The sequence below is a fragment of the Magnolia sinica genome, chromosome 15, assembly GCF_029962835.1.
Source record: "Magnolia sinica isolate HGM2019 chromosome 15, MsV1, whole genome shotgun sequence".
In the NCBI taxonomy this organism is placed as follows: domain Eukaryota; kingdom Viridiplantae; phylum Streptophyta; class Magnoliopsida; order Magnoliales; family Magnoliaceae; genus Magnolia; species Magnolia sinica.
Window position 1 is genome coordinate 73,916,250 of NC_080587.1, and position 15,402 is coordinate 73,931,651.

General features: G+C 43.8%; 1 protein-coding gene across 1 annotated transcript; it reads left to right on the forward strand.

The window, feature by feature from the left end:
- The first annotated feature begins 316 nt into the window (after positions 1 to 316).
- Positions 317 to 8,504, forward strand: LOC131227184 (linoleate 13S-lipoxygenase 3-1, chloroplastic-like). Its single transcript, XM_058222927.1, has 9 exons — positions 317 to 801; positions 1,408 to 1,685; positions 2,577 to 2,814; positions 3,247 to 3,570; positions 4,787 to 4,872; positions 5,286 to 5,393; positions 5,595 to 5,896; positions 6,229 to 6,495; positions 7,571 to 8,504. Exons 1-9 carry the CDS (start codon positions 432 to 434, stop codon positions 8,325 to 8,327), a joined length of 2,730 nt encoding a protein of 909 aa, XP_058078910.1. The 5' UTR covers positions 317 to 431; the 3' UTR covers positions 8,328 to 8,504.
- The last annotated feature ends 6,898 nt before the right edge of the window (positions 8,505 to 15,402 follow it).

A 15,402-nucleotide genomic window follows, 5' to 3' on the forward strand; every position in this document is an offset into this window, starting at 1 on the left:
GATCAAGCCCTAAAATTATCTTTCAAAATGGATGTACGGCGTGGATAAAACATATACATCATTGTGGGGTCCACATAGCACCGACTACTAGCCACCTGGTGGTCGTAGCCTAACTAGCCAAACCGCGTCCAGCCGCTGGTGGGAAGGCTACTGAGTTTTCCCTCATTTGACTGACCCCATTTCCTACAACCCAACAAAAACGACCTCAGAAACATTAAAAAAAACGTGTGGCAGGTGTAGAGGATCTCTCTCTCTCTCCCTCTCTCTCTCTCTCTCTCTCTCTCTCTCTCTTCCAGACAGATATAAATATGAATTGATTCACATGGATCTCCACACACCAAAGCAGAGAAATTTAAAAAAGAAACAGAGAAATACTCTGTTTTGCTCTACTTTGACCTCCATCGAAACACTCTCAGATCATTCCCGATAGGATGGCACTTGCAAAAGAGATTTTGGGTTCTACTCTAATTGAAAAATCATCTCTGATTACTTCTTCAAGATCTCTCCTTTTCAATCACCAGCAGAACAGGCTCCGTTTCACACCGGTGTTGGTTCCGTTGGAGAAGAAGATCCTTCGGTTGGAGAAAGTTGTGAAAGGACCGAAGGCGGCGATTAGTGAGAAGCTGGTGAAGGTACCTGCTGTGGAGAAGCCTGTGAAGTTCAAGGTGAGAGCTGTTGTGACAGTGAGGAAGAATAACAAGGAAGATCTGAGGGAGACCATCGTCAAGCACATTGATGCCTTGTCGGAAAAGATAGGCAGAAATGTCGTTTTGGAGCTTGTTAGTACTGAAATCGATCTAAGTAAGCAGTTTTCCTTTCTGGGTTTTTCTCTTCTTTTTCTAATTCTCTTTTCATCTCTGTTTTGATCCATGAAATCGAATGTTTGGAATTGATATCTCTATCTATGATTTGGACCTTTTTTTAGCTGAGGCTACAATAAAAATAAATAATTCATGATTTTCAGAGAGAGAGAGAGAGAGAGACAACAAACAAAGAAAACATCTCAATTTCACAATTTTTTTCTATATTCTATCGAGAGTAAAACTCCTAATCTCAAATCGCATTTCTCAGCCCGTGAATTCGCCGCGAGCCAAACTCAGCCTTAAGCTAATTTTCTAACTTGGGTCTTTGTTATTTTGCTTGTTGGAACTGATTTTTGATTGGTTTCAAGCTATTCCACCATCTCAGTTTGGTGTTTTTCTTGTTAGAGCAGAGATTTGATTAGTATAATCCATTTTCCCATCTGGGGTCTTTGTTATTTTGCTTGTTGGAACTGATTTTGATTGGTTTCAAGCCATTCCACTATCTCAGTTTGGTGTTTTTCTTGTTAGAACTGAGATTTGATTAGTATAATCCATTTTCCCATCTGGGTTTTTTGTAATTTGATGTTCGTGTACCGATTTGAAGGATCGAAGAAGGCGAAGGTCAGCCAAGCTGTGTTGAAGGACTGGTTACAGAAAGCAAACCTCCGGGCGGAGCGGGTGAAGTACACGGCTGAGTTCACGGTCGATTCAAGCTTCGGAGTGCCCGGCGCTATCACCGTCAGCAACAAGCACCAGAAGGAATTCTTCTTGGAGAGCATTGTGATCGAAGGGTTTGCCTGCGGCCCGGTCCATTTCGTATGCAATTCATGGGTCCAATCCAGAAAGGATCATCCAGTAAAAAGGATCTTCTTCAGCAACATGGTAATTCACATGTTCTTGAGATGGAATTCAGGACAGGAGAGATTTTTCAAGATCTTTGTATCTGCACACATGGTAGACTTGTATGAGATCCGGCTGTTCATCTGTTGAAACCTTCCATTGATAGAGCTAGCGTCGAAAACTGCATTGGTTGGGTGATCGCAGTCACTGATTGGAGTTCTTTTTGTATATAACACCATGTCTTCAAATCAGTGGCGGGGATCGTCCAAAGGACAAGATTATGTGTATGATCAGTAGCAGTTGGTCCCAACAGATCAATGGACTGGATCTTGTACACATGTGCCATGTGCAAGGATGTCAAGGACTCCCACCCAATCCTGTCCCTTCTCATTTTAACAAAATTACTATACTAAGTTTGAAACTTCTTCTCATTTTAATCGTCCACCCGTCCAATCGATCGTTGGACAACAATCCTTCCATCTGCACAGAACCGTTAGCTGGAATGTCAAGGCCGGTCATGTGGGCCCCACATTTGCATAAATTCCTGTTTTAATCGTCCATGTTCTTGATTTTTCTTGCAATTCTTCTAAAACTGCCACTTTTTTTTTTTTTTTTCCCCTCTTGGTACCATTAAAAACAAACAGCTGGAAAATTTTGTATTTTCTTACTCAAATACAAAATGTTCTTGAATTTTTAGTAACTCAATTCAACTTCTTTTGATTACTAATCCTAGTAATGAATTGAATTTTTTAGTAACTCAATCCAACTTCTTTTAATTATCCATGTTCTTGAATTTTTTAGTTACTCAATCCAACTTCTATTAATTATCCATGTTCTTGAATTTTTTAGTAACTCAACTTTTTTTTATATTAATAATAAGTGAGATTTCTAATACTTACTATTAAATTGCTTCGTGGGTTTTTGTTCGACCAGCCATATCTACCATCGGAGACGCCCGATGGACTCAAAAAGCTGCGAGAGAAGGAGCTACAAGATTTGAGGGGCGATGGGAAGGGTGAAAGGAAGTTGTCTGATAGAATATACGACTATGATACATACAACGATCTGGGCAACCCGGACAAAGGGACCGACCTCGCTAGGCCGATTCTCGGCGGCGAATCAATCCCATACCCACGTCGATGTAGAACGGGCCGCCCTCCGTCCGATGCCAGTATGTTTACTGCACCCAAAACCATAGTCATGCTTTGAAATTGGAAAAAATCTGATTGAATTAGTCATAATGTAGTAATAGAATTCAAAAGTCAATGTTGTACCAGTTCAGATGAAGTAGGAAAAATGGGTGGGGCATTTTGAAAATACATATGGTATAAATAATGTATGAAAATTGCAATTAGTTGAATTTGGACAACTTGGGAAGAAATGCTTTTAATACTTCAGAGAAATGCTCATATCCAACTGATTAGATGATAAGTAACTGTCCAACCAGTAGATTAGTTCCAATCTTTTGTGTATATGAAATTCAACCTATTCAATAGGCTAGCCCTAAAATGAATGAGGATCACCTATTTCAAAAAGTCAACTCAATAGCCCCCTTCAAGTTACTAAAACGACATTTCATCATCATGGTGCCATTGTATTGCAGACATTAAGGTGGAGAGTCGAGTGGAAAAGCCGTTGCCGATGTATGTTCCAAGGGATGAAGCATTCGAGGAGTCGAAGAAACACACATTTTCCACTAGCCGACTAAAGGCGGTCCTCCATAACCTGATACCGTCTCTCATCGCCTCGATATCGGTTGAAAACCATGATTTCAAGGGGTTCTCCGATATCGACCGTCTTTACAAGGAAGGACTCCTACTAAAATTGGGATTGCACGATGAGATTGTGAAGAAGCTTCCAATCGTTAACAAGATCCAAGAATCCAGCGAGGGCCTACTCCGATACGACACTCCAAGCATCATCTCCAGTAAGCAATCACTTAAACTCATTACATTTTTCTTAATTGAAATTAATGAAATAATAATTAATTTAGTGTAAATATTTCACTCTCTGGTAACAACTGTAAAATGCAATTATAAAATAGCCTATTGATATTAAAATTAAGGTGGCGATGCCAGCCTTTAACTATTCGTGGGCCATGACTTGGTATTCATATACCAAATATAATCTGTTCACCGAGCATGCCTCTCTAGAGTGATGGGTCACACTATTGTAAAACTCAGGAAGGCCCCACCATGAAAATTTAAACATTTTATGCATCATTTTGCACCTTTTTTTCACATTAAATTGTCCACCTAAGTTTTGGATCAACCTGATTTATGGGATAAGACTAAATATTAGTTTACGTGCTCGAATGGGTGAATCTCAAGAATTTAAAGTCATCACCTCGTATTAGCTGGCGTGGTGATGTCACCCTAAGATCTTAGGTGAGAATGGTTGAGATGTCACAAGGATCATAATTATTCCAAGAAAAGTTGCTCATTTTCTTGGGACCAACTTCTTGAAGTATACCTGTCTCATTAGTCACTGTCAAAAAAAAAAAAAAAACCCTCATTCTATGGTTCTCATTTCCATGCATGTCATTGTCATTTAAGACGCGGTCTAACTAGTGCCGGACCAAGTTCTTTTTGTGACGAGATTTGATTAGACTGCAAACTGCTGTTAGACATTAAAATGCTCAATCAATTATATACTCAACCACCTACTATCTAATTAAATCACACTTCATCAAAAGTGGATAGAACCTGAACCAGGTCCTGTCATTTAGGTGATTGTCTGCCCAAAAATATCCTTTTTAGGGTTTACATGAGCTGTAGGGTGTTTTTGTACTATGGGCAGAAAATTTAAATAATGGCTGACCTCATGTGGACCACAATGGTTGGTTCCCAACATCATATAATGTAGTCCCCCTGGGATAGGGACTATGGGCCCCACATGGTTTTAAAGAAAAGAAATAGGCAACTTTCCAATTTTGGACCGAGGTGGCATGATTAGTTGATCTATACCATTGATTTCCGTCATGGATGGACCATGACTAAGAAACTTCTCGTCGTACAGCTCCATATCTAATGGGCTTGGAGTGTACAGGCCCAGCCCGGCCCATTTTCTTATGAACTGGTATTTTCGTTATTTCATTGAAAAGAGAGGTCATTTTAGCTGACGGCAATTTCCTTCACGTGCAGAGGATAAGTTCGCTTGGCTGCGAGACGATGAGTTCGCCCGACAGACGCTGGCAGGGATTAACCCCGTTAATATTGAGAGGCTTCAGGTAATTTTTCTCAAATAGCATGGGCATTTATGTCAATTTATAGACCTCTACCGCTGCCGATCGATCGATCTGGACCATCCAGTAGGTCCTTTGCATGTTTCTTGAACTATGTTGACAAAATCGCACCGATTGGATGATCCAATTCATCTATAGACCCTCCTGGATTTTTTATACCCATCCATCAGATCCATGATGGGCTCGAGCAAAGTATTAAATGATCTGGACCATCCGATCTGTGTAATTTTTGTATATTAAGCCATGAAATATACGATGAAGCGAATGAACAGTCCGGATCGATTGATTAGACTGTCTCGATGCAGCCAGCAGCTAGGAGCACCATAACTTAAGGTGCTCTATAGTTATTTCGGGATTAAAATCCAAATGACTAAATTACCCTTGTCTCATTATCGCAGGTTTTCCCACCAGTAAGCAAGCTCGACCCTTCGATCTATGGCCCACCAGAATCCGCCATCAAAGAAGAACACATTGTGGGCCAGCTCAACGGCATGACCGTACAACAGGTAGAGATGAAAAGACAAAAAACACCCCCATCCTTCTTTAAATTGGCAACCATGTCCCAGAGCCAGTATTAACTCATTCCGAGTCACGACTCGACTCAGACCCGAACGATTCCGTCCGAGTCACCGAGTTTTTTAAAAACATTTTTTTGACAAAAATGCCCTCGTGGGTTTTTTAAATTGACAATCTTCTCCATTGGACAGGCGTTGGACGAGAGCAAGCTGTTCGTCTTGGATTTCCATGACATCTACGTGCCGTTCCTTGATCGAATCAACAGCCAAGATGGGCGGAAAGCATATGGGACCCGCACGATCTTCTTCCTTACATCGGCGGGGACGCTGAAGCCGATCGCCATCGAGCTGGGCCTCCCGCCAGCATCGAGCGGCTCTCGATCGAAGCGGGTCCTGACCCCACCCAATGAAGCCACGTCCCATTGGCTTTGGCAGCTGGCTAAGGCCCACGTCTGCTCCAACGATGCAGGCGTCCATCAGCTCGTCAATCACTGGTAAGGGACAATTCCGTCATTTTGAGGTCATTTTAGTAATTTCACTCATTATATTATAACACAGGGTCATATATGTGGAATAAACCTATTTGTGTGGGTCCCACGCTGAGGTTTGTATTACATCCACTCCGTCCATCATGTGAGATGTGGTCCCTACATCATTTCGGTTCAATCCACAACGTACGTTTGTAGAAATAACGATCCTATTCTACAAACGTCCATAATACAGGATTATTTACGTAAATTGGGAAATAATGGGAAAAAACATTTTCTCTTTTTACAATTGACCAAAATGCCCTCTTTATAAAAAGAATGACATTTTCATTCAACAGGTTGCGGACGCACGCTTGCATCGAGCCGTTCATTCTTGCGGCCCACCGTCAGCTGAGTGCGATGCACCCTATCTTCAAGCTACTCGACCCACACATGCGATACACGCTCGAGATCAACGCTCTAGCTCGCCAGAGCCTGATCAACGGCGGTGGCGTCATCGAATCATGCTTCACGCCGGGCCAGTACTGCATGGATATCAGTGCGGCGGCTTATCGTGACCATTGGCGCTTCGATTTGGAGAACTTGCCTGCAGATCTGATCCGAAGGTTTGTGTCCATGTCCATGCCTCTACGTACTAAGATAAGGGTATCCTCTATGAAATCCTAGCCGTGCAAAACAGGCGCTTCAGTGTCACTGATTTACTTAACAGTGAGGATCGGTGTGGCCCACCTTTTGCACGGTTCAGATGTTTGACACAAGTGACATCGTGGTGGAAATTGAGGGCTTTATGAGAAAATTGAATATACTCATGCATGATAAATAAAAATAGAAATAATTTCTAATACATTTAAAATAAATTGATTAATGATTAAAAAAATGAAATTACACTCCTTTAAATGATGAGCTCAAACTTACAACAAAGTTTTAGACTCAAACTCCCTAAAATTATGACTTACTTTAAATAGTAAATTTATTATTTATAGATGGTTTTCATTCCTACTCGGCTTCATGGTTTTCGGCTAAAAATAGTATCAAATTTGGCTGAATTTCGTTATTCTCCTAATTTTTTTAAGCCCTCATGAATCAATAGTTATAATCAATCCAATTAAAACTTACCATTTATAATAAAAATGAAAATAAAATAGACTTTTGATTGCCGAACTAGTGAAATTTTGCAAATCCGACACAAGCAACCCGGTATAACCAGGGTTGGTTAGCTAAAGTAGCTTCTCCTAATAAAAATGAAAATAAAATAAGCTTTTGATTACCGAACCAGGGAAATTTTGCAAATCCGACGCAAGCAACCCGGCATAAGCGGGGTTGGTTGGCTAAAGTAGCTTCTCCTGTACTAAAATCGCATATACTAGGTTGAAAAAGTCATCCCAAATTATGAGATACAAGCGACCTGCTCTACATCCGGGGACCTACCGCTACCCATTGCCACCCCTAAAGGGGTAATATAGTAATTTCATCAACATGCCTTAGTCATTGCTAAGGATCGATGATGACTCACCGAGTCAACTCAGACTCGATCAACCAAGTTGCAACTCAACTCAGTACTGAGCGAGTTCATCCGAGTCACTGATTCTTAAAAACACGGATACTACTATTTACATTTTATTAAAATGACATAATCACCCTCAACAAATGAACTAATCCCTCTTCCTTTTTCACTTGCAGGGGCATGGCCATTGAGGACTCCACACAACCCAACGGCCTCAAGCTCGTTATCAACGACTATCCTTACGCCTCAGACGGCATCCTCATCTGGTCCGCCATCGAAAGCTGGGTCCAGAGCTACGTTCGAGCCTACTACCCGGACCCGAACCTCATAGAAGCCGATACAGAGCTCCAAGCCTGGTACGCCGAGTCAGTCCACGTGGGCCATGCTGACAAGCGCCACGAGAGCTGGTGGCCCACCTTATCCAACGCTGATGATCTTGTTTCCATCCTTACAACCCTCATCTGGAACGCATCAGCCCAACACGCCGCCCTCAACTTCGGTCAGTACCCCTTCGGCGGCTACGTTCCGAACCGACCGCCGTTGATGCGGCGGCTGATACCGGAGGAAGCCGATCCGGAGTATGATAATTTCCTCGCCGATCCTCAACGATACTTCCTGTCGGCTCTACCGAGCCTACTGCAAGCTAGCAAGTTCATGGCTGTCGTTGACACGCTGTCAACGCACTCGCCGGACGAGGAGTACTTGGGCGAGCGACAGCAGCCGTCGATCTGGACTGGGGATACTGAGATCGTTGAGGCGTTTTACAAGTTCTCGGCGGAGATACAGAAGATTGAGGAGAAGATCCACCGGCGGAACGCCGAGTCGGAGCTGAAGAACAGGTGCGGAGCCGGCGTGCTGCCGTACGAGCTGCTGGCGCCGAGTTCTGGACCGGGAGTGACGGGGAGAGGGGTGCCTAACAGCATTTCTATATGAGGGGTGGCCCACCTGTTTGTGGGGCCCATTTATTTATTGAGGTTAGAGAGATTATGAAAGGGTGGGATAGATTGGTGTAAATGTAGTAGGAATTTGTATAATGTAAAGTGTATAACCAATGGTTGTAAGAGAGCTAATATATAATGTAAGTGGGCCATTATCTGCCCTTTTATGTTACACATGTGACTATGTTGAACCCAACATCATACGTGCCTATCTAGTGGGCCCCACCTAATGAAGTTGGAGGTTTTGGGATGGTGGTCGATTGTTTTTATGGTGTGGCTCACCTAATGAATTTTGGGAATTGGTAAGAATCACATGATGCAGTTTTTGAATGGCATATACACAGCAAAATGGATATGTTAAGAAAACAATGGACAACCATCCAAAAACCTTTAAATTCTTTTCTATTTACTTATTTTATCATATGGGCTTGCATGTTTATATAGATTAATTCATTAATAAAACCATCGTGTCCATTGGATTAAGCCAATGACACTAGGGCTGCAACTTGGGTTCGGACAGCCAACCCAACTTGAGTTCTGATTGAGTTGGGTCGGATTGGCAAGGTACTCGCATTGGCTTAGGGGTCAGAAAACTCCAAAATCGAAATGAAATCAGGTTAGGTTTGGGTCAAGCGATTTCAGGCCAGGTTGGGTCAAGTTAGGTTGGAATTATACATTGGGTTTGAATTGGGGTTAGGGTTGACCCTTAACCTGACCCAACCCACCCGACTTGCATCCCTAAGTGGCACAGAAGGAGTTTGGCTCTATTGTCACTCTCATCTGACTAGAGAATCACAGTCATTGATGAGCTTGGGCAATACATAAGTAAGGTTTGTTCATTTCTATTGTCGTCAATTCCTGCAAAAGCCAATCAAAAGGAGTTATGTGTGATCTGGATGGATTTATATGGTGTATTTAGAGATCTTTGGAAAATATGAAGGGAATTCTACGATAGTACAACTGGAACGCATCGAGTAACGCCACGACATTTATTAAGTGGTTGATTGAAGAACAGTCATATATAAGTGGTTACAAGACAGATGGCTAGCGTAGAAGTAAAGAATGTCATGTAATGTTAAACAATTAATATAGCAACAGTCAGAACATGAGAAGCATCTAGATGGTCAAGGTAATGATATAAATAGCAAATGAATTCAGCAGGAAGATTTTGTCTCATACAAACCCAATTGGACCTAATATTATCTTTCAATTACCCATCATTTACATTCCTTAGTGTAATCACTTTACCATTTCTACAAGTCAGCTACATTTTTAGTGTAATCATTTACTTTTTGCCTATTGTTTACATTCCATAGTGTAATCCATAGCGTTAATCAAGTAGTTGTTAGAATTAAGTTCACCATTCAGGAAAGTGATTCACAACTGTTCTCCACGACCGACTATAAGGATTCCTTTCTTGATCTTTTATCTATATTGAAAAGTTCTTTCATATGGAAGACAAACGTGTAACCCATTATCAGAGGACGAACCCTACTTTCTGAATATCACTTGATCCTATTTACAAACTGAGTGAGTGGCTGGATAGGCAGTCGATCTCATTCAATCTCGGTTGCGTATCTACCTATCTCAGCACTTGGGGTCATAGTTGTTAGGTTTGAATTAAGCCACAAAACCACAACAAGGTTGCTATGATATGGGATGATTGCCCTAGCAACATGGCTTGATCTTGGCCATTCATGTTCTCTCATTTACGAATATGGGGGCTCAATACCTCCAAGTCTTCAGTGACTCACAGCTGATCGTCAATCAGATAGCCAACGTCTACCAGGTTAAGAAAGAATGCCTGAAAGCTTATCACCAGAAAGCCAGGGAATTAATCGGGAGCTTCTAGAAGTGTAACGTCGCCTTAATTCCACAAGTAGAGACTACTAAAGCTGACATGATGGCAAAGCTCGCCACAACAGATGAGGACGAAATCCCTAGATCCATCCCGATCGAATTCTTAGCTAAACCGAACATCGACGAAACCGACCTAACACTCGTCCTTCCACTTAGCTTGGAATCGACATGGATGGATCCGATCGTATGATACCTTAAAAGTAGCGAACTCCCTGAGGATCGAGGGGAAGCACGATGAATGAAAGTCAAAGCCGCCCGATACACCATACTCAGCGGTGTGCTATATAAGAAAGGGTTTTACCTCCATTACTTAAGGTGTGTCCGACCAGAAGAAGCAGAGTACGTCCTAAGGGAAATCCACAAGAGAATTTGTGGGAATCACTCGGGAAGCCGTTCATTAGCACAAAAGGTCATCTGATAGGGGTATTACAGGCCAACCATCTAGCATGATGCCCATAAGCTCATCCAAAGATGTAACAAATGCCAGCGATTCGCGAACATTCCTTGGCAACCACCAGAAGAACTCACGTCGATGACTGGGCCCTGACCATTCGCCCAATGGAGGATCAACATTATTGGTCCCCTCCAAATAGGGAAAGTACGGACTATGTTCGTTGTAGTAATGGTCGACTACTTTACCAAATGGGCAGAAGCCAAGCCATTAGCGAAGATTATCGAACAGAAGATCACAGAATTCGTTTGGAAAAACGTTATATATAGATTCGAGATTCCTCAGACTATCGCCTTCGACAATGGGAAGCAGTTCGACAACAAACAATACCGAGGAATGTGCGAGAACCTTGGGATCTGTAACGTCTACTCATCGCCATGGCACCCACGATCAAAGGGACAGGTAGAAGCGATCAATAAGATTATCAAATATCATCTTCGGACTAAGCTCGAGAGTGCTAAAGGCGCTTGGGCTGAAGAATTTCTTAAGGTTTTATAGGCATACCGAACCACAGCTTGAACGACCCCTGGAGAAACCCCGTTCTCCTTGGCATATGGTCCAGAAGCAATCACCCCCATGGAGATCAGATTATCCTCAGCTCGAACAAGTTCGTTCGACGAGCCAACGACAACGATCTTATTTCCCTTAATCTCGCCCTCTTGGAAGAGTGAAGGGAACAAGCCCGACTTCAGACCATTGTCCTTCAGCAACAGGTGTCAAGGTTGTACAACACTCGGGTCAAGTCAGGCAATTTCGAGCGGGAGATTTAGTTCTCCAGAAGGTGTTTCAAAACACCAAGGAAGAGGGAACAAACATCGTAGGTCCGAATTGGGAAGGCCCGTACGTAGTGTCACACACAAGCCGACCCGGTGCATATCGACTGGAGGACCTTAGTGGTCAGCTGCTCCCACATCCTTGGAATGCCGAGCATCTGAAGATCTATTACCCATGAGTGGACTCGAGAGATGACCGTTATCTTGTAATAAAGAAGACGTCAATAAATATGTTTATTCGTTTCTCGACCCATGTCCAATCAATATCCGCTCGATACATGTCCGATTAACATCCGCGAAAGATCTGATCAAGATCTCTTCAAGGTGTAGCAATCTTAAATGGCAATGGATTAACATTCGAGCAACAAGCTCAGCGACTGTCCAATCAATAACACCGGGCTTAGAAAAAATGACTCTGAAATCTTAAACATACAGAATTCGACTAAAAGAAAACACTTTTCATTGATGGGACCAAAAAATGGCCTAACTACATCGACTTTACATTGATTACAATTTCAAAAATCTTTACATCGGATAATGAGTTGGAGCTTGGGAAGACGATGCTGGATGTGCCTGAGGTGCTTAAAGAGGAAAATGACGCTTGGCATGCTTGAAATGCCTAAAGCTGAAAAAGATAAGCAACTTCTTTATAAAATTAACTTCAAGATTCAGGCGCTGCGCTAGAAGTCGCGTCATCGCTCGACCCATCGGCGCTCAACTCCACCTCATCAAAAGCAGAGAGATCAAGGTCGGGGAAGGAAGCCTTCATATCCTTCGCGCACTCAACATATCCTTGGCTGAAAAGAGCGTCTCTCTCTTCCGTGAAGGCCTGGGAGGTCAGGAATTGACGGATGACCTCCTCCCGAGCTATGACAAGAGCGCCCTTGGTCTTCGCCTTCAACTTATCGAGCTTCCTTTGACCTCGAGTAGCTCGACGCGACTTTCATCACATGCTCGACTGGCCTCCTCCAGCTGCGCCATCAACGTGGCGGAAGATGCCTCAGAGGTAGCCTTCACAACCTCAAGCAACACATCCAGTAGAGTTGCCCTTTGCTCACCCCCCTCCACTCGATCGCACATCCGAGCAACCTCTGCATGCGCCTTCAGCACGCAAGGGGCGAACTATAAGAAAATGGGAAAGTTGAGTACAAATGAGACAAAGTAAGAAAGCAAGTGTTAGTTCGGGCGAGGTACTTATCCTGAGCAGAGTAGTCGTTATATTCGTAAGGCTCATCTCGGTCAGAGATTCGAACAGAGCGTCATACTCTGCGTTAGACGTATGGGGTTCGATCCAAGAAAGGATCCCCTCCATAGTCTGGCAGACTCGGCTCACGCCTCTCCCCAGCTTATGTCCCCTCAGATGGATGTGCCTCGACCACGGGCTCAGCATCTTCTAAGATAGCCTGATCGGGAACGCTCGCCTCTGCCGCTCCAGAGGGAGTGTCCTCATCCTCATCCATGGCAATAACCGGGCGAGGTGGGCCGACCTTCCCCTTGGATTTTGAAGAAGTCTTCTGCTTCTTCTTCTTCGGGGCCGCTGATTCGTCCCGAAGGAGCGCCTGAACCTTAGAAGGAGGGCGGATGAAAGGTCGGGCTTCAGGCATCTCTGTATAAGACACGCGCATTACAAGTTGGCCATTCAGAAAAATATTCGAAGTACTGAGGCTTGGTTGAAGGTCTTACCAAAGGTCGTACCTATGAGGATCTTGTCCAGGCCCTCTTAGAGAAGTCACTCGGGTTGAAGCAAGACCCTCCAAGATCATCGACCTTCGTCAAGGGCCCACAAGTCCCGAATCCAAGCTAAGGCCCCATTGTCAAGCAGGGGCGGATTCTTGGAGATGACTGGAACAGACCAAGGAAGGAAGGTCAGTTAACTAGATAGATTGATTAATCTGGGACAACCCAACGGTGCTGTACAGACCTGACTCTGCAAAAGCTCGCGGAATGAAGGAGTGTGTCGATCTTAGGTCAGTTGTCTCCCAACTTCTGTAGACCCAAAACCAATTGTCCCTTCAGTGCTTATTAGAGGAAGGGGAGTCGGTGATCAAGGCCTTACCAATGTTCCGCCATATGGAGAAGTAATACTAGCCCGGCTGAAGGGTGTTGGGCTTCAACTAACACAAGTGGAGAAACTCGTGCACTGATAGCTTGGGCTGCTCACGCTCAACCCAATGTACTGTGTAGTCGAACAAGTCTCTCCACATGTTCGAGGTTAACTGTCCCAGGACTAGGCCAAGGCAACTTAAAAGGCGACGTACAATCCCCTGGAGTAGAAATCGCAGGCCGCACTGAAGGGCGACCTGAGAATCGCCACTGCCCCTTAGGGAGGTCGGTCTGGAAGGTCGTCTAGTGAGGGGAGACTAAAAATCACAGACTCGGGAATGTGATACTCGAGCCTGATTCGGACCAGTTCCTCAACAGTCAATGTGGAGGGCACTGGTCCTCTCGGATCTTCCTCGCCCGCCCCGTCATCCTTCGGCGGCTCGCGCGCCTTAGCGACTTGGTCGTTCGCCGAAGACGCTTTCAGCCCTTGCGCCCCAGGTCCTCTCTCAGGCCTGGTAGAGAGATTTAAGTGCAGTGAAAGGCACGATCCTTATAACATGACGACCATGACCCATCTGGAATGACAACCACAACCCATAACATCTGCCAACCACGACCCATTTAACATGATGACTACCACTCATGTGCATATGAAAAGCATGATCCTTATAACATGACAACCAAGATCCAATGTGCATAGGAACCTGGTACCACGATCCAACGTCTGGGTCATGGTTTTGAATACGTGAAGGGTCGTGGTTGTCACTGATAGTAGTCGAGATTTGATTTCTTTGAGGGTGGAAGGTTTGAAAAGGTGAAGTCGTGATTTTCTACTATCAATGGTGGAGGTTTGATCAACAATAAGCTCCCTTCATGTGACAAGAACCTTCTTAACTCTGATCATCCTTTACCTTAGCAAAATGCCTACAATATAAAATAAAATATGGACCTTGTAGTAGAAGAGGATTTCAGACAAAGACAAACAACATCCCTCTCTGGTAGTTGGTCCCTGGATCTTCTCTTTTCTATAAAAATGAAAGAAGAAGAAGTAGGTCTGTAAAAGGTGCATGTGAAAGGCTACATTCGGCCCTTCCAAAGCTCATATATTCTTTCGTATAATCCGCGGGATAACGGATTGGCTACTCCCCCTGTCACCAGCCATGGGCCCAACCATGACGTATGTGTTACATCAATTCCATTCATCCATTTTTACAGTAAAGGGCACAACAGTCGTCTGTTTTTACAAATTATTTTAAGGCTTGATCCCAAAAATGAGAGGGATCATTTTAATGGTCTACGACGGTCATTCATCACTATTCCCTGTAATGTTGTCCCCCTGTGATTGGAGTATCGCTCGTTTTTGGACTCCTGCCATTAAATGATCTAGAGAAATATATGGACGGCATGGATGAAACACATACGTGGTGGTGGGGCCCACAGACCGCCGAGCACCAGCCATTGGCTGGTGCCTGGGGGAGTAGCCGATCCGTCACTTTCTCGGGGGTTGAAACCGAAGATAACTTCTGCTTCACTCCATGTCCATACATCTCCTGAACCAAGGTAAGAGGCATTTTCGTCCGAAACAATCTCTAAAAGTTGTCGGAATACCACATTTAGGATATATTGGAATGTTGTAGCTTTCTAGGTAATTTGCCCAAACTTCAAGGTGAGTACGGTCAATTTCCCTTTTCTCTTCAGTTTCCTCCTAATTCTACCAGTATTTCTTCTCTCATCTATTTGGAGACTGCTCTATTCGATATGGTGGAGGCCATGAAGCGACTACTTATTTCAAAGATCAAGGGATCATGGCCCTCCTTGCAGATTGACACACGGGAACCTCAATGAGAGCGCGCATCTGATGAAGGAAGCGTGGTCAAAGCCCATGAACCTGTCTAACCAGATCGTGCCGCGTGTTCTCCCCTTCTTCCATCAAACTTTGAAAA